This window comes from Citrus sinensis, chromosome 2 (genome assembly GCF_022201045.2).
Source record: "Citrus sinensis cultivar Valencia sweet orange chromosome 2, DVS_A1.0, whole genome shotgun sequence".
NCBI lineage: Eukaryota > Viridiplantae > Streptophyta > Magnoliopsida > Sapindales > Rutaceae > Citrus > Citrus sinensis.
In genome coordinates, this window is record NC_068557.1 from 28,831,520 (window position 1) to 28,854,431 (window position 22,912).

The following is a 22,912-nucleotide window of genomic DNA, read 5'->3' on the forward strand; positions in this document are numbered from 1 at the left end:
GTTCAACAAATTATAAATTAAATCAGCCTATTTTTATCATTGTCCATGAAATTGCATTTTAATTTTTAAATCATTTGAGAAGTGATTGCAAATAATCTTCATTTATCACACTCCTTACTAAATTATTTAAATTATTTATAAAGCTGACCTTTTTCTAGGAATCTAATCTAAGGTCAAAACTAATTCCTTGGAAGTAAAACCAACCCCTTATTCTCCTCTCTTCTTCTTCTTGCTTCTAGTCTTCTTTTTCTCATTCCTTCTATTATTTTACGTTATATTTTTCACTTTTTTAGTGGAAAGTGATTCGGGAAATATTATAAAGCGGACCGCCAAGAAAATATTAATATAAAAATGTGGTACTTTATCCATCATTAGCTCGTGCAAGCAAACCATCAAGAAAATATTATCATAAAATGAGGTATTTTATCCATCATTAGCTCGAGCAAGCTTCCTACTTGTAGCAAAATCAAGAACTTTCATGCTTTTTCATTAAGATAAATCAATTCTGATTTCTGGGGCAGAGGTAGGGTTGAAATTTAATAGTAGCCAAGTTCATGAATTAAATATGTAAACAATGAGCAGTGCTCCCTTTAGAGTACTAGAAGCCTTAGGCAAAATTTTTTATGAGGTTTTCTTACCTTTAGCAACTTTAACACTTAAAATAAACATAAAAAGTTTAAAATTCAATCAATTTCAACTATATCTTAAATATCAACAATCAACAAAGATAGAAAGGAATTTAAAAAAGAAAAGTAGACAAGAAGATATATTTTTTTTTTACTTTCTTTAGAACTATTATTTCAAGTTTTTTTTTTAACTTAAAAAATGAGTATGTATAATAATTTTCTTTGTACAGAAGAGAGCAAGAAATTTATGATGATAAATAATTAAGGTTATTATTCTTAAACAAATAAAGAATTTATGTTTTTTTAAAAAAAAAATTAATAGTGAATTGATGGTCAAATAATAATATCAATTATAACCTTTATACATTAAGATTACCAAATATATAATTTTTATAAAGAAATTTAATTGTAAGATAATAATAATTAGAGAAGACTAAATAATAACTTTTCCTATTATAAGTAACTTAAAAAAAATATTAAATTGAGTGTATCAAACAAATATTAAAAAAATAGGCCATATTAACATTCGAGGCCTAAACAACAATAACGGACCTTCTAACATATAGGACGGCCTAGTTTGCCTAGCCGCCTCAACAGTGAGCTCACGTTAACATTGTCCTTGCAAAATAATAATAATGAATTGATTGTCAAATAATAATATTAATTATAGCCTTTAAACACTAAGATTACTAAATATATAATTTATATAAAAAAAATTAATTGTAGGATAATTATTAATTAAAGAGGCCTAAATAAGCAACTTAAAAAAATTATTAAATTGAGTGTATCAAAGAAATATTAAAAAAAAGAACATTGTTAACATGTGAGGCCTAAACGACAACAATTGACCTTTCTAACATAAAGGACCGACTGCCTAATTTACCTAGCCGCCCCAACAGCGAGCTTACATTACTTTGTCCTTGCAAAAGAGACACAAATTGTTTAGTTCCGCCTTTTTTTTTTCTTCTGTGTCTTGTATCTCACACTTGCAGTCTAGTTGGTCACTATAAAACGACGAAACCATCACTAACATTCTTGCAACCAAAAAATTTATCTTGCCGAGAAATGGCTACTCAGCGACGCTCTTTTAGCTATAGACTACTATGTGCCATTTTCTTCACTCCAATCTTTGTCGTGGGCATAATTTTTCTCATTCTATGGCTTAGCCTACGCCCACATCACCCAAAATTCCACGTCAAACAATTCACCCTTCAGGGTTTGGGTCAAACAACTGGATATCTAAATGTCAATGTAACAGTCCGAAACCCGAGCCATCGGGTTCGGATATGTTACGATTCTATGCGCGGGTCGGTTTACTATAAGGATCAACGGGTCGGGGTAGTATCGGTTTTCGAATCGCATTATCAGGAGCCGAAGAACACAACCATTTTGCATTATGTTTATAATGAGCCCCTGACCCTGACCGCGCAGGCGTCCAACAATCAACGTACGATTGAGATTATGAATGATCGTACGCAAGGAATGGTGGTTTATAGCTTACAATTCAAATCAGTCATCAAATACAAAGGGTCCATGTGGGATAAAAGGAGCCATCGGATGCGTGCCACTTGTAACGTTGGGGTTGGTCCGAACGGCGTGATCTTGGCAAAATATAAAGACAGACAATGCCATGTGCATATGAGTTGATTTGAATTGTACACATAAAGGATGTCAGTGTCCGTACATTTCATTTTGCTTTTTCTGATTTTCTCTTGGAACCTCGATCCTTTATATTTATATAATAATATAAATTACATCAACTATAAAGTTACACCAAACAAAAAAAAAAAAATTATAGTGCATATGATATAATTATGTGTTGTTTGGTATAACTCTATAATTGACGTGACTTAGATATAAAACTTTATTCACGAACGTCAGAATATGTGTCTTTGATTCTGACTTTATTTTATGTGTAATATTGTTGTAAACGTGTAATAAATGTATTATTGATGTCGTGGATTTCAAGTTTAATGTTTCAAATTCAATTAAAGTGAACAATCTCGAGTTTAAGGATTTTTTTCCTCTTAAAGGTTAAATGACTTGACAGTTTATAACCTTCAGAGGCTCCAAACATTATTACTACATTAGGCTAGTACATAAAGGTGAATTAGATTTTTTTTAAAAAAAATTAAATACTCAATTAATTATCATCATCGTCGGCGTCGTCGTCAACTTCCAAAATAAGAGGGGATCACAAATGCTATAGCTGTATAAATGAAAAAAAAAAAAAATTGACTCTAGGAGGATTACCCCCACAGAACAAATGTCAAACATAATAAACCCAAGTTAGGCCAATCGTTTATAATATAAGAATAATGAAACTTGTAAAACTCAGGTTGGCCACACTATTAGCGACTAATCCTATACAAATATAACAATAATGAAAACTTAATTTGGAATGGATATGGCATAGTAATCGAATAGATATTATTTATTTTGGGCACACAACCGTTTACAATTTTTTTTTTTTTGAATTTACAATCCAAAACATGCCTCCTAAGTTGGAAGAACCAATGAATTATAAATTATTACAAGAACTCAATCGCCCATGATGTTGTATATTACATTATTCTCCTCTTGAGGACCTCGCTTCTTAGTGAAGGTTAATAGATGCATAGCGGAATGATAAAAAGTACTCACATGCTCATTGGGTTGCGAGCCATGAAATGAGTTTCTTCACTTAGGCTCAACCCTTGCTCATCTTGTAGTTATACTAAACTTATTTTTTTTATTGGCCTTTAGGTTAGGGGTTTAGACTTTAGGCGAGTCGTTTTCAATCAATTTTATTTAATTTATCATTAGGTTCGAATTCTAAGGGAGATATGGGGAAAAAAATCAACTTGAGCTTTGCCAACCTCTAACTTTTAAAAAATTAAAACAAAAAACTCAATTTGAATTGCATGTATTTTCATTTGAATTACTGTTTTATTGAGCAATACAAAAACACAATTCAGCTTACAAGTTGCCTTTCCCTTCTTTGTTTTCTAAGTGACAAGATAAATCTCACAGAGTTATATTTATATCATAGCATCGAGAATTAAGACTCCTAAGATGTAAAAGGCACTGTAGGTAGCGAATGGATGACGTGTTTTGGTTTATGCTTAGTTGCTTGCTCAAGTATATGTACAGATATGATTGTAAGCTTTTGCTCAAATACAACTAACATATGATCAGAAGTCCAGAGGAAACTTTATCACACAATCTGTATATATATATATATATATATATATATATATATATATGTATGTATATATAAAATACCTTTCACCTCTTGTAAGGAACCTTTATACCTTATTTTCGTTTATTGGCAAAGCTCAGCATATACGGCATTATACATGTATCTTCTTTAAATTTCATTATTTGCTTGTCTTAATGTATTGTTATCTTGTTAGTCCCAAATTACAAAATTAACAATTATGGCATTATACCATATAACAATGCCCTTATTCTTTTCTTTCTCCGGGCAAATCAACATGGAAGAAGATAATATGGCAAAATAGCTGATTCATGAAACAATGTCCTTATTCTTTTCTTTATCCATGCAAATCAACATCCAAAATTCGTACAACTTCTCATTCCCTCCACCTTTCTAATTACTACATAAACACATCTTGCAGTTCCAGCTAAACCCTCGCTAGAAAAAAAAAAATGCACTCAACTGACCGGCTACCAGTTCGATCCACGCCGCAAAACCAGCCCATCAAGCGCCACAACACCGCCCGCTACTATGCCCACAGGGTGCGTGAAAGCCTAACCACTAGGGTCTCCAAAACGCTATGTATCATATTCTTGTCACTCCTTTTGGTTGCGGGCATCATCTTATTTGTTTTATATCTTAGCTTACGCCCCCATAGGCCAAGAATTTTTATCCATGAATTTTCCATCCCGGCTTTGGCTCAACCCAACGGGTTCGAGAATGCTGAAATTATCTTTAATGTAACGGCCCGTAATTCCAACCAGCACGTTGGGATATATTTCGATTCCGTGGAGGGGTCGGTTTATTACAAGAACCAACAGGTCGGGGCAACTCCGTTGGCGGACACATTTTTTCAAGAGCCCAAGACTACAACTATCTTACATGCTACATTAAGTGGGGCAACGTTAACTGTAAATAGCCGGCGCTGGATGGAGTTCATGCACGATCGTGGACAAGGAAAGGTTGGTTTTCGTCTGGAGATAAAATCAACCATCCGATTTCAGGTGTCCACGTGGGATAGTAAGCGCCACACGATGCACGCCACCTGTGATGTTTTTGTGGGTACAGATGGATTTATCTTGCCAGCTTATAAAGATAAGAGGTGTCCACTCTATTTCACCTGATTTGATTATTATCATGTAATATTGTTTGTTTTCTTAACATGAAGTGAGTTCAGAGTAATTTCTTATAGAATTTGGAAATTTGGTTTTTGATTTGATTTGTAACCTGCTGGGAGGTGTAATTAATTGCTTAATTGAGCAACAATTGTTTGTACATGACTATTTGTCTGCGTCTATTTCCAAACAACACGATAACATATATTGTTCAACAGCACAAAATTTGTTAAAGCGGGCCTACCTAGAATTTTGTTTTCCTTGATCAGTTACTGATATTTCAAAAATGATCTTTCATGATATCAAGTTCCAATGCGGCCGATAACCATTGTTTCGCTAAATTCATGAAGAAATCCGATCACAAAATTAAGATTGAGTCATGTTGTTGATGCTCTTAAGAAAAAGGAAATAAAGCAGGTTGGTTGTTTTAGCTTTAAGCTACTTTTTCAACTCAGAGAGAGGAAAAGCATGTTCCCTGTTAAAAAACCCAGGCGAGTAAGTAATCCTATTTTAAGGATTAATTATGGTACTAAGAGATCTGTTCTTTGGTGTACATCCACCAGTCCCTTAAAGAATTGGCCTGCGAAAGATTTTTCCCTGCATCTGTATATCATCGCAGTGATATAAAGCAGCTAAAAGGACTTTCCACCAAAGAATTACAAAGTAAAAGTTTCTTCAGAAAGTGAAATAATTGTTACAATTTTCAAGTGGGAAATGAAAGTATTTGCGTTTACACACCGCCCTTATTAGTTAATGAGATGTCAAGTCAGTGAAAGCAAAAGTTGATCACGTAATCACAATGCTTTTAGCAATATTGCTTGCTTACAGCGCTTAAACCAATTATAATAGAAATTTTTGGCCAGTGATTTTGACCACAATGTGTGGAGTGATCTTATATAAATCACCTTTTCAATGGCTTAAAACTCAAAATTAATTCTACTTCTCTTCCAGCTTGATTAACTCGAGGCTATCTTTTTTCTCGTCACATTCACTGTCCTTATCCCTTCCTATATACATACAGTCATCATTCCGTCTGTGGTGCAAAAATGTCTCCAAAAATGCGTCTCCGTGAAGAAACAAAATCTAAAATTTCTGTTTTGTTGTGGCTCTGTCAAGTAGTAATAGTTTGGGTTTTGATTTCTGTGCTGATATGGCTATGTTTGAAGCCAATAAGTCCTGTTTACATGATCACTAATGCCTACGTACCAGCCTTGAATCAACACAATTCAACAGAACCCATACGAAACAATTCTGTTGTTAACCTCAACTTTGAACTCTCAAACCCCAACGAAAGAATTGGCATCTATTATAACGACATCATCATAACCTTGTATTACAAGGATACAGTCATTGGCACCAATTCTCTGGCAGGATTCTACCAAGGCTACAAGAAAGCGACATCATACGGAGTGTTGGTGAATGCAACTGATGATCACCAACTATTAAGAAGAGGAGTGCTTACAGGCAACACTACCACTGTAGAAATGATCAGGGTTTGCTTGAAAACTGCTGTTAGGTACAAGATATTCTTATCGACTACGAAGCATCATCGGATGAATTTTGAGGCATGCATATGCATTGGTTCAGATGGAAGGATTTCAGGGCAGAGAGAGATAAAGCTACAACAAATGATGGCGAAGGAGAAAATCAAAGATGGAAATTAAGGTTTATTTAATTAATTTAGACAAAAAAGCCTAGATAATTTATCGAGATAGTTGTAATTAATAACACTTCGTTCAGGTTTAATTTATTATCTTTTTGTGTCTATTAGAAAAACATATACTATACACACACCCCCCTAACGGTTTTTCTGAAGTGCATAAAACAAGCTTCCCCAAGAAAACAAGTGATATCCTTTGACTTGTTTTCAATGTTTAAAGAAAATTCCCTGTCTGATAAGAGATAAGCCTTTCAACTGCCTGTATGTATCAATTCCATGTAAAAAAAAGGGAGTAGCAGCCTCCTCGAAGCTACTTTAATTTCATGTGGCCTTGAGGCCCCATTTTGTGGTCGCACAGAAAGCTAAATATCACTCCAAAGGAAAGCATCTATTTCCCGTCCCTGTTGAAACTTATTCGATAGCTTGCAAATATAATATTCCCTTGATGGGGGCACCACGAACTCTAAGCAGCAAGCTGCCTTATGCTTTTTCACATTTGTTTTTACTAAAATATTGCCTCCCTAACAATTAATCCCTTCAAATTACTTTCTTCTTCCTCTCTCCATGCCGCAACCATTTTAATAAAACAATAATACTAATATGTGCGAAACCAGAAATTTTTATCTTTGGCTTCTTCAGATTGTGGGCCTCTTGGGGCTCATCGCACTTATCCTATGGTTAAGTTTACGTCCTAAGAACCCAACTGTCACCGTCGTTGAGCTCACAATCCCGCCGATAGGTGACAGCTCCTCTCCGGCTGATGATAGCAATGGCACCCTCTCATTCGCCCTTGAAGTTGAAAATCCAAACAAAGACTCTAGTATTAATTTTGATGACATTATACTGACATTCCTTTTTGGTCAGGATGCAGCAGCAACGGACACAGTTCCTTCTTTCGATCTTGACAAGAACAAAGATCGAGAAATACGAGGACAGAGCGTAAATATCAATGGTCGTTCATGGAAATCTCTTCGCAGTTCAATATCAAAAAATGGAACGGCGCTGCTGAAAGTTGATTTTGCAACCAAGTTTCGTTATAAAACGATAGGCATAAAGAGTAAGCATCATGGAGCTAAGTTGCAAGGCGATGTACAACTGGGTAAGGATGGCAAGATTTCAGGAAAGAAGAAGAAGATTAAGCTTAAGTTTACATCCAAGAAATGGAGAGTGAGAGCTTCTCATTTTCATTAAACAATATGATAAATTAATGTATTCCTTCGGATTTATTTTATATATATATTCCAATCCGAAATTTAAAAGTGTGGGAAAGTCTGAAAATTAATATGTGCTTTAAGTTTTAAATCCGCTTAATTTCTAGACTTTCCTATATTTTAAATTCCGGAACAAATCGGGACTATATATATAAAATATTTACCAAATTTTTAATTATATGTACAGGAAATTAATTGATACAGAAAGAATAAAAGTATTTCATTCATAGTTTCATGAATGAATCAGTTAGCTGTATATGTACTTGTATATACACAATAGGAAGATGTCAATTCCATTGCGTAATTGATGTATTTGATTTATTCTAAACCATTTTTATTATTTACTTTTTTTGCAAAGCAATATGATTTGAATTCGTGGTATTATTTTTGTAGTGAATCTGATTTAATCTGCTTAAATTGATCTATCCAATAGATTTTAGTCAATTTCGTTAAAGTCAATTGAATATAATCAATAATTGATTCAATATTAACGCAGTCCAAAAGCCAACAGAATAACAAAAAGTTCGGTCGAAGTAATGGTTTCATAAGATTCAAGAACCGATGATTACAGTTGGAGGACAATTCCCGAAGAAGAAAGAACAACAAAAACGGAAAACACTGCTATCATTGGCATCGAGGTTTTGAAAATTCTCGTCTCGTCCATTGATAGAGATTATAATATTTCTTCCGCCATCTCGTCTGCTAATTTCTACTCTGGCGCTGCATTGGCTGTATGAATAATAACTTGTTCTAATTGGCTTCGAAGAGGTATTTGGTGATGCTTGGGAGGTAAAAGAAGGACCACGATTAGACGCGCCTTTGCAGATGACCGATAAGGTGTGGACGATCAAGGGCATTAGAAGGAGAAGTCTTGACTAGGGGCGGACCCAGGATTTAATATTTTGAAGTGAGTGTAAAAATTTATAAATAGAAAAAAATACATTAAATAAAGGGTGACATGATGAACTTTATCCCTATAAATATTTATTTTAAACAAAAATAGTTATAAAAGAGTAGAAAATAAAAGACAATTCATAAAAATACTATTTTTCTATTATGAAATCTGATATTACAACCTACAATAACATTTAATTATATAAGGATTAATAAATCAATTAAGAATTTCAAACTAAAATAAATCAATACATGTAATTACAATCTGTTAAAAATAGCTAGTAAAACTTTTATATTTGAAGTCAAATACTTAATTATCAGATTTAATAATTAAACAATTAAAATTTATTCATCCTTTTAAATTATAAAAGTATTATTTGTTAAAAGTTTCAATAATAAACTAAACTTAACTCAACAAAAAAGTATTTCAGTATTGTTATTTTTTTACCATGCGCTCTGACTCTTTTTGAAAACCCAAATGCTGATGATTCTTCCATAAAAAACTCCTCATACTCAAATTTTATTTTCTAACTTATACTCTTAGTTAATGTAATTAATAAATAAAATCTAAAAATTCATATTAAAAAGTTTATGAAAATTTTGATAATTGTTACTATATGTTGCTTTTGTAAGTACCATTAGTGTTAATGACGGCGTTATATTACATTGTTATACTTTAATTTTTTCAATTAGTATTTTTTTAAAATAAATTAAAGTAGTAATAGTATTTTATCTCCCTAATGTTTTCAATCTATTCAATAAATATATAATTTATCATTTAATAAAATAAGTCACTCATTTCAATTAGAAAAAAAGATATAATTTAATTAGGGACATATTTGAAAATTAAATAAAACTCTATTGTTATTTAAAATTGATGAGACATAAGGACAATTGAGTTAAGGACATATTTGAATATAAAATAAAAATTCTATTGTAATATTAAATTGATGAAAATATAAGGGTAATTGAGTTAGGGACAGATATGTAAAGAAAATAGAAACTCTGCTATTTGAAACAAATGATGAAAAAATAAGGGGGTGAATGATTTTTTCTGGACTAGACCGGACTACTGACCAGTCTAGCCCAGCTGTAGGTCCGCCACCGGTTTGGATCAAGTCAACCTACAAATCCCTCCAAAGAATTAGAACAGACAAATCCACTAATGGTCATGCAGCAAATTAAAGACGGCAATTTCGGTTATTTATAAAAACTCCAAAAAATTCAAATGAGGTAAGTAATATCTTACCTCATCTCCCCCAAAAAAAAAAATCCTTTTAATCCGTGAAAAAAAAAAGTAATATATTTTTGTCTCTACCATAGATCTCACTCTTATTCTCACTCAAAAATTCTTTCTTTCTTTCACTTTTTTTTTAGATTTTCTTTATACCTTTTTGTTTAAAGCAAATATAATTAAACCACATGAGTTGTTGTACAAGTTTTTTTTTTATTTAAAAAAACTCAAATAATTGAATAATTAAACCACATGAGTTGTTGTACAAGTTTTTTTTTTTATTTAAAAAAACTCAAATAATTGACTTGAGTGTTGGAGGATTCAAGTTAGAAAAACCTTTGGCATCCTCCTAACAGTTCTCTATGAACGCAACGAGAAGTGCCTGTGGTCGCTTGGGTTTGCTTGAGCAAGAAGTTGCAAGTAAAAACTATCTCCCCAACTATAACAAATTTAAATGTTGGCGTGGGCATCTAATTGCCACACAACTCGACCAGATTTCCGCATCAACCGGTGGGTCTATGTTTTCGAACTAAGATGAATTATTTGGGTCAGGGTCAGTCTTTTGGAACCTAAATGGTGAAGGCTTTCGTGCTCTTGAGAAATTACTATCACCATCTGCTCGAGGTTGAGACCAACTTGAATTGGAACCCGCTTTGCTTTTCTTTGAACAGAAACTACGACGGTAATAAGCTTCTCTCTTTTCGGGGTTTGTCAAAACGTCCCCGGCTGATTGAACTATTTGAAAAGCACCCTCGGCGGCAATAGATGGGTTCTTTTCCGGATGCAGCATCAACGCCAATCTCTTGTACTGTTTCTTGACAGTGATATTATCAACTTCGGGATCAGTAATGGCAAGAATGTCGTACCGGGTTGATTTCATCTCTGGTAGTTGATGCACTCTGTAGGCGGTGAAATAATCATCGAGATTGGGTAAATTTCCATTAAAATCTTTGGCTGCTTTCAGCTGCTTGATCGCCATGTCTACGTTCTGAAGCTTCAAATACTCTTCTGCAGCATCTCTAGCCTTCCCGGCTGCTAACTTCACAAGATTTGATCAGCATTGTTACTTTCAGTAAACAGAGGGTCAAGTGGCGTTTTAGCTTCATACACTTGTTTTTACAGTGAACAGATTGTTTCGCAGAGTTGACACCTTCCTAGTTGAAACAGGTTTCCATTTGTTAGATTTGTGAGAGAGTACCGAGTGTTAGTGTCACATAGTTAATTCGGTTGTTAAAAAAAAAATAATAATAACAGAGAATCACTACCTGACAAAAGTGTGATTTTTTGCATTCTAAATTATACTCAAGAATTGTGCACAACCAAAAAAAATGAGAAGTATTTTGAACATTATACTACTTTTTTGAACAATCATAGCGTGAAATTCAGACTCACTAGATACTAGAAAAATAGTAAAAAGGAAAAAGACAATTTGCATAATAATTTCAACTTTTGTGCACCGATGACGTGAATGTTAGTACAAAAACAGTTGATCCATTAGAAGGAAATCTTTAGATAATTGTTAAACGTGTCAAATATGACCAACATTGTTAATAATGTTCTAAATTGTCCATCCCCTAATCATGGCCGTCCTGGCCTAAATCCTTCTTAACACAAGAATATCAAAATATATGTTATAAGTGTTTTGCCCAACATCCGTTGAACATAAGACTTCATGAGGTCCTTTTCTTTGAACTACAAATCTGGTTAGCGACTTGTCTTCTCCATTCATGAATCGGAACCTGTAGAGCAATTTGTAAAAGGGTTTATAGATGAACGTCACAATGTTGCACAAATCAATCAACTGACACTCACAAATTTAGTTGACACACTCAGATTTTACTCTTTATTACACGACAAATTCAAATAAATGAATGAGCTTAAAAGAAAATCCTCACAGCAGGGAAGCCACCATAATCCCCAGGCTCTGTGATGTCCTTGAAGACACAGCTATTAGCAGCAAGTCGGACCTGCAATTGAACCATTCCATGTAAATGAGTAAACATACTCCAACCATGAAAACAATAGTATAAGGATGCTGCCACATTTAGGTCAAAAGATGAAATTCTCTGATCAATGGTACTATATTTCTGCTTCAAAAACTGTGGAAGGAATTAGATAGGCGAGCCCTGATGGGTAGAGTCGATAACTACTCTGATACATGATCGGCAGTATGCCAGACAACTTTCAGTCTATGATCTTCCAGTTGTATATAGGACTATAGGAGTATATGCTTCACATTATTACATTATCAAATGATAGGGTCATCTCAACCACTTGAATGGATAAACCCCTTTTTTTCCCCCAAATTGGAAAAAAAGTGCTTCTTCAAGTATATACCTTTGATGCTATAGAAACATGATCACGAACAGCTACCCTTCCCCCCAAAGTTACATAATCCCCTATCCTGAAGGAAGCGAAATCATGTGGGACATAAGTTTCACATTGTCATTTAATGGAGTTGCGTCAAATAAAACGTAAACCCAAAGTACTCCAAAAACTTAAAACCAAAAGCATTAGGAAAAAAAATGTAAACAAGGAAGAAGAAGTAACCTACGTCGCTGAACCTGCAATTCCAACTTGTCCACAGAGCATGCAACTCTTTCCTATAGCTACATTATGGCCAATCTGCAAAAGGAAAGCAGATTCTCTTTCTTCTTGAGATTGCTGAATATGTTTGTTGAAAAGGCAAGTTAGCAAAAACCCACCTGGACCAAATTATCTATCTTTGAATGATCCCCTATAACTGTATCTCTCCAACTGCAAAAATAAACAGGTCAAAACTCAAAATTCAGCTTGAATTGGCTTCTAATTACAAGCAAGTTTCAGAAAATTAGCAAAGCAAACAAACGCGTCACCTGCCCCTATCAATGCAGGAATTTGCACCAATCTCCACATGGTTACCAATCCTAGCATTCAGTAGCTGAGGAGAGGAAACATATCACAAAACACCAAGGCAATCCATCTGAGGCACCTACTTAGCTTTTCTTAAAAGGCTAAAATATATTGAAAATACAAACATAAAGCTTTTACCATATTCCACCACAAATCCAAATATAATTTTACCAATTATTTATACTTTCAATTTTTAACTGTTTTAGTTATCAAGATCTCTCTAAAAGGATAAATTAGAGAAACACACACAAACAAACATATAGATCACCAACTTGAGGTTTCTTCAACATGTTGCCGTGCTCGTCCACAAAAAATCCAAATCCTGAAACACAGACAACATGCCTCCAAATTTTAGAACGCAACAATTGGGTTATAAAGTTAAAGTTCAATTTATCTTTCAACAATTGGCTTACTGCCTTACCATCTTGACCAATGCACACCCCATTGTGAATGATACATGAATCACCTATAATGCAGTTACTGAGTGCAACATTAAACCTTTAGAAAGAAAACATACATAGTTATAGCTACTATCAAACACTAAAAGTTGACTGTAGATGTCGTAAATGAGTTAACTAAAATACCCTATATTTGTTGATTGACCGATGGTAACAGCGGGACCAACAACAGTTCCTGATCCAATACACACATTTGCACCCAGTACTGCTTTTGAATGAACTATAGCACCAACTTCAATCAGCACAGTTGAATCAATACAAGCTGACTGGTGGAAGATCCCACCTCCATTATGCCATTTTTGAAATTGTTGGCGGCTTTCTATGTCTGAAACATATAAAAGCATGTGCAAAGTACCAGTCAAGCATTTCCTCGAACATTTGGACGGCAGAAATTGAACAGCGGATTGTATGAGTATAACCACTATAACACTCACCGGACTTAGTCGAAAAGAGATTGCAAAATCTACCAAAGTCTTGTTTATATGTCTTGGTGAGACGATAATAATGGACAAATCGTTTAACCGCCATAAGCAGTTAAAATAAATGAAAGCATGGAGTTTTATTCTTTTTAACAAAAACCGTGGAGTTTTGGAAACGAAACGAGTTCTACAGACGTTCGCCACTCGCCAGTCACGCAGAGACAGCTGGCGTCAGCGAATTGGAGGAATAAGATAGGGAAGATCTAGAAGACTAAATATTTATATTTAGTCCTTAATACAAATATTGGCAGTCCCAAACTTATATAAGGTTTAGTTGGGTTTACACGACGACAAAAAAAAAAAAGAAAAAATTTACGATATTTTCTACAATTTATCAAACTATTTTTTAATTATTACTTAGAAATTAGTTATGTATTTACTATTACTTTATAGTTAATTAATTTTTTATTATTCATTGGTTACTTAAAATTTAGTAAGTATTTTTATTTAAGTATTTTTATTTAATAGGAAATGATATATCTCTTATGCAATAGCCAATAATTTAAATTTTTATATTTGTTTATTAAATTGAAGAGACCGTTATTACCGAATTGCAACATAAAATTCTTGTGAGGCTCTTGGGATACAGCTTAGAGGAAAATGAAACTCCGGTCAGCTATGAGTATATGCCTAACAAAAGCCTCGATGTCTTCCTCTTTGTTTTGTCTGTCGGACTCTGTATTTTAATTCTAGTACGCTACATGTAGTAAGAAAGACAAAAGTACTTCCTTAATTGCTGGTTATCAAATTGTGCAAATAAAAGTAGAACGTATGGCTATTTCGGCCTAATTCTAGTTTTCTTTGCACATTATGTGCCTACGTCACTACTGGGCACCGTAGTGACGTTAAATGCTGTGTTCAAATTCGTTTTCAGACTCAACAAGGCGTGTTAAATTGGACTGGAAAAGACGCTCAAGTATTATTAATGAAATTACATGGGGTGGTCTTTTATATCCCCATGAGAATTTTCAACTCAAAATTATCTAAAATTATCTATTGAGATCTCAAAATTAAGTTAGGAATTTTTTGCCAAATCATGAGATGAACCCTAAGAAATCAGACTTTGGAATGGCGAGGATATTCGGGGAAAAGTTAAGTGAAGCTAATACGACCGACGGAGTTGTTGGACATAGTAACTGCATTTCACAACTAATTGGTAATTGCCTCTGCTTTGTCTGTTTTCGAAGATTAACATAGCTAACGGTACATGGTTTGAACTTATGACCATGTTATCGTGTGATAAGATTCAAGAGACTGAGGTCGTATACGTCTGTTAGCTTTTGTATGGCATCCGATCTTATGTTGTTGTTCCATTTTCAAACAGCGGATACATGGCCCCAGAGTATGATGTCTTCAGATTTGGAAAAAGGATAGTGGATTTTATCCATCCAAAAATGGTCTAAGCCTCCTTTCTTATGTATGTAACTCTCTTTCTTTCTTTCTGAAAAATAATTTCCAACGATCGTTTCCCTAATCTTGCTTTGTGACTTGTATGGTCTAAAGGAGAAGCAATGGCGCTGATGGGGCCAGTACTGAAGCAGTCGTGGGTTCATGCTGGACTTTTGAAATTTATCCGTATTGGATTATTGTGTGTTCAAGATCGAAGACTCAGCAGACAGGCCCACCATGTCTTCTGTGGTTATTATGTTAGCAAGCGGTTCGGTACCACTTCCTCAACCAACCCAACCTGCAGTTTCTGTTGGCCGAATTGTCGCAAGGCCGGGTCAATTCTCACCAGGCGCCGAAATTTGCTCTGATAATGATGTTACCCTTTCAAGCATGTCACCCCGTTGACAATTAATTCCTATTCATTCACTTCGTTGAAGATAAACACAGGGAAAACAAAGTGTTAATTAGAATTAGTTTGAAGTTCTGGCGATAATGCAACCACAAGAAATTATTAATTAGTAACCTACGGCAGGTCCAGTAATTGCTCTTGTTGATCCCGTGCAAACATTTTTTTTGCATTACTCTTCTTCTGCAAGAACTGTTGTCCACAGTCCACTGACAGGAGCATAGCTGGTTAATTGGTCTGATTTCTTTTACCTTATGTTTTATTAATCATGTGTGTAAGTATATTGCATCTCTTTAAGGGACCGATTAAACCTAGACTCTACTGCATAAAAATGCAGATATTCATTTCAACTATTTTGTCTTCCCTTTTTCAGGAAAAGAAACTGAGTTGAATTTATGCAGCAAAAAAATTTATAAAAATATCTTTTTTAAAAAAAAAAAAACCCATTCAAATGAAAATTTTCTGGTTTTGTCCCGCTAGGAACAATTAGCTAGAGATTTCGTATTCAATTCAACTACTGCGTCTTCCCTTCTAATATTTTTCTCCAACAGTTGTGTCTTCCCTCTTCATATTTTCTCGTTGAAAGCAAGTATGAGCTTATTTTATGCTGCACGTGGTTATTGCTGTTTATATTAAAAATTATCTTGAATGGCCGACGGATTACGGATTCGGTGAACGGGAGAATTTTTCCATCAGTGAATGATATGTTAATCCCCTAAAGCAAGCAAAGGAGCAGTCAACCCCCTACGCCAAGACACGCAATGCCAAAAATGGCAGTCAACCCTCCATTTACAATTTTGGTCAAGCTTGTGGGGGGATACAGCAGATGCTCTTTAATTCATGCATTTTGATTTATTTAACTATATATCTGTGTGAACCGAACGAGACGAAAATCTTTTCCTGCCAACCCCAACTTGCAAGAACATAGTAGATTTTTGGTGCACGCGTCTTGGATCGATCAAATATACTTTAATCTTATTTAATATTTATCACCAAAGACTAATCTCTTTTTACTAAAGCAAAAGCTTATATGAAGGCAAAATTTTGGTTTGTGCTTGAAATTAATGTTTGGATCCTTACCAACAAGTGACAAGTTCTGATTCTTCTCTTCATTGAATTTTGTAACATATGCTTCGTTTATTTACTTTTATTTATGAAGCTTTCTTTTTTTTTTTTTAGTATTTTGTATAGTACAAATAGGATACGATGAGTTAAAAGAAATGCACACTTAAAGTTCAGCACCCATAAATTTTTTTTAAAAAATACATAATTAAAATCTAATGCAGGAAATCAAAGAAAATAAATTTTCATATAACTACATAGGATGCTCCCAAAAAAAAAAAAAAACTACATAAGAAGAGTTGAGCCTTTCACCATAATGATAAAAGAAATAAATGCAACCAACTCAATCAGAGTGTTGTCAGCAACCTTTTTAAATTTGAAACAACATTTTTCTCATGGCAAATGCTATGTTACAATTAATGTAACATACACACTCAACAACAACCACACAAATTGTGTGGGCCCATCATTTGTGTGGTTGTTGTTGAGTGTGTATGTTACATTAATTGTAACATAGGGACTCCCTTTTCTCATTAATTGATTTGTAAATAGGAAAAAAAATACTACAAAACTTTTAAAACTTTAGTTGTTTGATTGTTAATGAAAATTTTTATTAAAAATTATAAATTACTTTAATAGGCATATTTTTTTAAAGTATGTTCTGAAAGAAATGAGACAAGATTATCAATTAAGTAAAAGATATTTTAATATTTTAAAAAAAGTTTTCAATCTCTATTAGTAACCGTAAAAAAATTGAATTTTTATAATAGAGAAAAAGCCAGCTTATTTAATATTAAAAAACTCTAAAAAAAATAATCAAACAACAATAAGAATTAAATAAATTATAAAATTAAATAAATACCTATAATCATTAAATAAGCACTAAAGTCAATTTTAACATGAAGATATAAAGTACCAGTACACTTTGACAATTTGATAATTAGTGATCTATTTTAGTAATTGTTTAGATTCGTATATAATTGTTTAGAATCGTGTATTGTGTGTTAGGAAAAGTTTGTCAAAAGTTTGTCAAAAGGCGTTTGGAAATACTTTCTCCCAAATGTGTGAATGGTGGAGCCTTTCTTTTTATCCGAAATAAAAGTGGGATGGGCACCTTTATTAGACCCTATTAACAAAGGTTTCTATCACTCGCATCCTCGTTGTTTGTGGAAAGAAATTCATAGACTGACATATTGGAAATCTATTACTTTTTAAGTCCTTCTTAATTGTATTTTATATCATTCAAATAGTTTTCAACAATTAAGTTTACGAGCTTATGGTCACAAAAATTGAGTTTTATATTTTTTTTATTACATTTATTCTTTTTAAATTCTCTATGGTTGATACGAAAATTTTAACATGCTCTCAAATATATAAGGTGATATAATTTTTTGCTAACAAAAAACTTAAACTTTAATAATTAACATGTAACTCATTTGGATACTAAAAGTAACTCAGATTTGATTAGATGTTTGGATTGTTATGTTGTCAACTACGTTAATGATCAAACTTAGTGACGACCCTGAAATCGTAATTAAATAAAATATAATTAATGTGGACTGAAGGGACGTATTTGTAAGGTTATGGTCTCGGTGTTCATTTTCACAAACAATAAGGACTCCTATAGGGGAGAGAAAACTTTTATAAAAAAAATCGAAGATGAGAGAAATTTATCCCCTTTCACTATCCATCTACTCTCTCTTTACCTTTCTCTTCATTATTTCTCTCAGCTTTCTCTTGGCTTAATATTTTTCAATAATTAATAAAGAAACATTTCATAAAGACTGCCACTTGATATGTGCAAGTGCGTTTGTTGTGTCCAACTTTCTTTATTAACACATTCATTATCCCAGACAAGCCTATTACTTTGGATAAGTGCGAAGTAAACATCTCTATTGAAACGAAGCCAAATCTTTGCTTCAGAGGACAATGCCGATCGTCATTTTCTCTGCCTCAAAAACTATTCACTTGCTTCACCTTCTTTCTTTTCTATCCTTAGTTATGTCACAGAGTCCTGAAAACATGCCGTTTCATTGCTCACAACTTCCTAATAATGCTGCTTCAGACAAGTTTACATCCAATCTTCGGCGCTTATTCGAAACTATTTCTGAAGTGGCTGGCAAAGACGCCTACAATAAAACCACTGAAGGGAGGTATCCGGACAAAGTTTACGGTCTTTACCTCTGTAGAGGCGATGTTAACAATGAATCATGTCGCGAATGCGTAGATTTAGCAACTGACACCATTCAGAAAGATTGTGATGGCACCAAAGAAGCAGTTATATGGTCTGATAAGTGTACGGTACGTTATTCTGATAAATCTTTCTCCCCTCACTCAGAGACATCGCCAAGCAATTGCTCGACCCACAGAGAGAACTCTACTGATCCTGAAACGTTGAGAAAGATTGTGGCCAAGTCATTAAAGGAAGTAATTCCCATGGCAACTTTGAATAACGAATCTAAGTATGCAACCCATGTGGTTAACTTTTCCAGCAAGCATAAGCTGTACAATCTCGTGCAGTGCATACCAGAGCTGTCAACGGAAGATTGTCGTGCTTGCTTAACAAGTGCCGCCACTTCAATTCTACGTTGTTACCAGGATAAGAAGGGTGCCAGATTTCTTAACCCGAGTTGTAATATAAGATTCGAGCTGTACCCGTTCTTCACGTCCAACCCTCCACCTGCAGCCGGCCCTAACGGTGAGTTCATTGACTTGAGGTTCGCACAACACATACTGTTGAGCTTTCTATAACTTAGTAAAGATTTCTCGTAATTATGAGGAAGAAAGTCTAGAATATATAAAAAAAATTTAAATTTAAATACACATATCATATATACATTAGTTGATTGTATTACCTCTAATGTATTATAGGATTTTTGAATTGACGCCAATTAATTAAGACTTGTAAAAGTGCTCTTGTTTTCATTATAGAGTTCAGATTTTTCAGTTATAAATCCACTTAAGGCGACTGTGGAAGCAGTTGGAACGGAAACTTTACATGGTAGAACATGATTCAACTTCCAATGTAGTAAATTTTATTCTTTTAATTTAGTTTTTATGTCATACAAAATCCCTCTTTCTGAAATCCTCGCGGCAACATATATTTTATTGTAACCTTTTGTATTTTTACTTTTAAAACCGAACGGCATATATTTACAACTTGTAATCTTATAAATGTGTGACACCTATTAATAAACTGTCTCGTGAGATATGTTGTTCATTGACTTCATTATTATGTGATTAAAGGTTATTTAATTAAACATTCACACTTTGTTGTGTCATCCTCATAAATTTCACGACCATTAATTAGGTTGAAGTTCTAACATTTTTAATGTCATCATGAATAATTCCTAATTATTTTAGCCTGGATTCCACCAAGTGGAAGGAACGCAAACAGAATATGGATTGAAATTGGCACTTCAGTATCAGGGTCGATTGTAATAGTCGTGCTGTTCGTTTCTTTTCTTTGGCGTACGAGGCAAAGAAATAAAAAAGAACAAGGTACATAACGGTTTTATTATCGGTGATGGTACGAAAGCGACAATACTCTTGTTCTGTTCTTTGTAAAGTAAATTCATTGTGCTTGCAGAGGAGAGAGCAATTAGTCGAGAGGCTCAATTACTTGAATTGGGAGAAAGTCAAATTGGAAGCCATTACTCGTATATTTTACGAGAAGAGAAGCAAGTGGAATCCAAAGAGTTTCCTCTGTTCCCATTTGACCTTACCGTGGAAGCTACACAACATTTCTCCGATGAAAACAAGCTTGGAGAAGGAGGCTTTGGCCCTGTTTATAAGGTAATCACAAGGTTATGATTTAATTTGTTTAAGAAAATCTGCCATTATGTACAACGAGTTTATTCAACTGTCAGTCAGGTGAGCTTCTTGTTTTATGGTAACAATTCATTCTGGAAATTTGCTTGCAGGGTGTATTAGCGGATGGCAAAGAAATTGCGGTGAAGAGGCTCTCAAGAACATCTGGGCAAGGCCTAGAAGAATTCATGAATGAAGTTACTGTAATTGCCAAATTACAACATAAGAATCTTGTGAGACTCTTGGGATGCTGCTTAAGGGGAAATGAATTGCTGCTCATCTATGAGTACATGCCCAACAAAAGCCTTGATTTTCTTCTCTTTGGTATGCTACTCAAGCTTTCTGTTTTCCTTAATTGCTAATCGTTTACGAGCACACGACAAGGTAAGTAAACCACTTATATAATGTTCAATTTATTATTAGATTCAACAAGGAATGTACAATTGGACTGGGAAAGACGCGTTGGCATCATTAATGGAATTGCACGAGGTCTCTTATATCTGCACGAGGATTCTCGACTCAAAATAATTCATCGCGACCTCAAAGCTAGCAATATTTTGCTAGATCATGACATGAGCCCAAAGATATCAGATTTTGGAATGGCAAGAATATTTGGTGGAAATCAAAATGAAGCTAATACAAATAGAGTTGTCGGAACATAGTATGACACCTCTTGAATTACTGTTTGATTTTGTTTTGTTTCTTATCAAAAACTATTTTTTATCACTTACAAAAGTTTCCTTCTTTTGGTCACCATTGAAAATTTTCAGTTTTAATTAGATACTGAAATATAATATAGCATAAAAACTTCTCTATACATGTCATTTAATCTTAGAAAGTTCCAACTTCAACAGTGGATATATGGCCCCAGAATACGCCATGGAAGGACTATTCTCAGTTAAATCAGATGTCTTTAGCTTTGGAGTTCTTCTTCTAGAGATAATCAGTGGCAAAAAGAATAGCAGCTTTTATCTTTCTGAAGAAAGCCGAAGCCTCCTCGCGCATGTATGTAGCTGTCTCTACTATTCTTTATAATTGAAAAGCCAATTTTCTTAGACTCGCCTTATTTATGAACTGTGTATCGTTATTTCAGGCATGGAAACTATGGTGTGAAGGAAATGCATTAGAGCTCATGGATCCCGTGCTCAAGCAATCGTTTAATCCCGATGAAGTGTTGAAATGCATTCATATCGGGCTGCTGTGCGTTCAAGCAGACCCGGCAGACAGACTAACCATGTCTTCTGTGGTTGTTATGTTGGCAAGTGATACCGTTACGCTTCCTAAACCAACCCAACCTCCGTTTTCTTTCAGCCGAGTTGCTCTCAAGTCTCAAGTTAACTCAATGCTCATCTAATATTAGAGATTGTTTTGATGCTGATTTAACCCTTTCAAATGTTCCACCTCTTTGACGCTCTATATGTTGTTAATATATATCATTTTCATTTCTACCTTTACAACACCTTGGCCATGATCGTTTGGCACTAATATCATCTTTTGTTCGTCATATGGTTTCATTTTCCACTGAATAGGAATCATTGTTCCCCTCTAGATTCATTTTGGCCACCACATATATATCTGCCATTCATTCACTTCGTATTTTAAATACTTAGGGAAGCAGAATGTTGGGATCGAGCAAAGCACATATTGATAATTTAATTTCAAATGATGAACGAATCTTGACCTAATCTATTGAGGAATTTGAGGCTTACAGTGATATAGCATAAAACATGAAGGCTCAAATAGTGGATTACAGTTAGTGTGATGAGTGTTATTAGTGAATTACCATTAGTGTGTTTTATTGAGTGTTATTAGTGGATTACAGTTGGTGTGTTTTATTGAGTGGAATGTAGTAAGTGGAGCTGAGTATAAATACTATAAATATGTGCTAAATTTATTGTAAAAATCATCCAATCTTTAATCAAAATTTGAGTTTTCTCGTTTCAAATTCTAATTTAGAATTTGTTATACCTTTTTTTCTCTTCATGAGAACACAAGTTAGAGCGACATCTAACAAACCGCTGCGTCATACAATATCAATTGAAACACAGAAAGATCAATAACTCCAAAGACTCGAACGCTGTCAAATACTTGAGGTGGTTCACCCAAGATGCTTACTTCCGCATCGGAATGCGCACTCAAAACGCTTTATTGGATCGTGACGATTAAAGTCCTTAATCTCATTACAGAGAACAAAACTCTCTGGACAACGTTCGCTAATTAAATTCGAGCAAAATAATGAGAAAATTGCTTGTGGAGCACTATTGGTCAATGGATGTGGATCCAATAATGAAGTGACTTGAGCTCTATCTCTTTATAATCTTCTGTCATGTGAAAAATATATCGTTAAAATTTAATTAATTTTATATTTTTATCTAATAACTATCGATTATAATTTTTTATTATGACCCCTCTTTTTTTATATCAGTTATTCTGTTTGTAACTGTATAACAAATTTTAATTTACTTCAGCGTATATGA

The 22,912-nt window shown here is 34.0% G+C and overlaps 4 protein-coding genes across 8 annotated transcripts; 3 read left to right on the forward strand and 1 right to left on the reverse strand.

Moving 5' to 3' along the window:
- Positions 1 to 4,137: 4,137 nt before the first annotated feature.
- On the forward strand, positions 4,138 to 5,108 carry LOC102624650 (NDR1/HIN1-like protein 26). The gene has a single exon (XM_006467907.4). The coding sequence runs from the start codon at positions 4,278 to 4,280 to the stop codon at positions 4,947 to 4,949; it is 672 nt and encodes a 223-aa protein (XP_006467970.1). The 5' UTR covers positions 4,138 to 4,277; the 3' UTR covers positions 4,950 to 5,108.
- A 733-nt stretch (positions 5,109 to 5,841) lies between these two features.
- On the forward strand, positions 5,842 to 8,159 carry LOC102624082 (uncharacterized). 2 transcript variants are annotated; one of them, XR_008051675.1, is made up of 2 exons: positions 5,842 to 7,339; positions 7,465 to 8,159. XR_008051675.1 is itself a non-coding variant. In XM_006467905.4 (2 exons), the coding sequence occupies exons 1-2, from the start codon at positions 6,594 to 6,596 to the stop codon at positions 7,789 to 7,791; spliced, it is 339 nt and encodes a 112-aa protein (XP_006467968.3). In that variant the 5' UTR covers positions 5,856 to 6,593; the 3' UTR covers positions 7,792 to 8,159. The 2 variants fall into 2 exon arrangements, 1 of the variants encoding a protein (XP_006467968.3); XM_006467905.4 differs by having other exon boundaries at positions 5,856 to 6,605.
- A 3,192-nt stretch (positions 8,160 to 11,351) lies between these two features.
- Positions 11,352 to 14,008, reverse strand: LOC102623207 (probable UDP-3-O-acylglucosamine N-acyltransferase 2, mitochondrial). 4 transcript variants are annotated; one of them, XM_006467904.4, is made up of 10 exons: positions 13,724 to 14,004; positions 13,416 to 13,614; positions 13,253 to 13,311; positions 13,104 to 13,153; positions 12,795 to 12,859; positions 12,645 to 12,696; positions 12,494 to 12,564; positions 12,277 to 12,343; positions 11,835 to 11,906; positions 11,352 to 11,678 (listed from the first exon to the last, which is right to left on the reverse strand). In XM_006467904.4, the coding sequence occupies exons 1-10, from the start codon at positions 13,815 to 13,817 to the stop codon at positions 11,610 to 11,612; spliced, it is 798 nt and encodes a 265-aa protein (XP_006467967.2). In that variant the 5' UTR covers positions 13,818 to 14,004; the 3' UTR covers positions 11,352 to 11,609. The 4 variants fall into 4 exon arrangements, with proteins under 4 accessions (XP_006467967.2, XP_006467965.2, XP_006467966.2 ...); XM_006467902.4 differs by having other exon boundaries at positions 13,253 to 13,329; positions 13,724 to 14,002; XM_006467903.4 differs by lacking the exon at positions 12,277 to 12,343 and having other exon boundaries at positions 13,724 to 14,008.
- Positions 14,009 to 18,506: 4,498 nt separating this feature from the next.
- LOC102622910 (cysteine-rich receptor-like protein kinase 10) lies at positions 18,507 to 22,251 on the forward strand. The gene is made up of 7 exons (XM_006467900.4): positions 18,507 to 19,323; positions 19,989 to 20,126; positions 20,215 to 20,420; positions 20,549 to 20,759; positions 20,859 to 21,096; positions 21,290 to 21,440; positions 21,529 to 22,251. The coding sequence occupies exons 1-7, from the start codon at positions 18,555 to 18,557 to the stop codon at positions 21,787 to 21,789; spliced, it is 1,974 nt and encodes a 657-aa protein (XP_006467963.2). The 5' UTR covers positions 18,507 to 18,554; the 3' UTR covers positions 21,790 to 22,251.
- The last annotated feature ends 661 nt before the right edge of the window (positions 22,252 to 22,912 follow it).

Excerpts from the sequence above, each read along its gene's own strand:
- LOC102624650 (XM_006467907.4), top strand. The coding sequence starts at position 4,278 with ATGCACTCAACTGACCGGCTACCAGTTCGATCCACGCCGCAAAACCAG.
- LOC102623207 (XM_006467901.4), bottom strand. The coding sequence starts at position 13,817 with ATGGCGGTTAAACGATTTGTCCATTATTATCGTCTCACCAAGACATAT. Across the intron at positions 13,615-13,723 it reads TCTCTTTTCGACTAAGTCCG|ACATAGAAAGCCGCCAACAA; the intron begins GTGAGTGTTATA and ends TATATGTTTCAG. Across the intron at positions 11,907-12,493 it reads GGAATTGCAGGTTCAGCGAC|GTCCGACTTGCTGCTAATAG; the intron begins GTAGGTTACTTC and ends GTTCAATTGCAG.
- LOC102622910 (XM_006467900.4), top strand. The coding sequence starts at position 18,555 with ATGCCGATCGTCATTTTCTCTGCCTCAAAAACTATTCACTTGCTTCAC. Across the intron at positions 19,324-19,988 it reads ACCTGCAGCCGGCCCTAACG|CCTGGATTCCACCAAGTGGA; the intron begins GTGAGTTCATTG and ends TAATTATTTTAG. Across the intron at positions 20,760-20,858 it reads CCTTGATTTTCTTCTCTTTG|ATTCAACAAGGAATGTACAA; the intron begins GTATGCTACTCA and ends ATTTATTATTAG.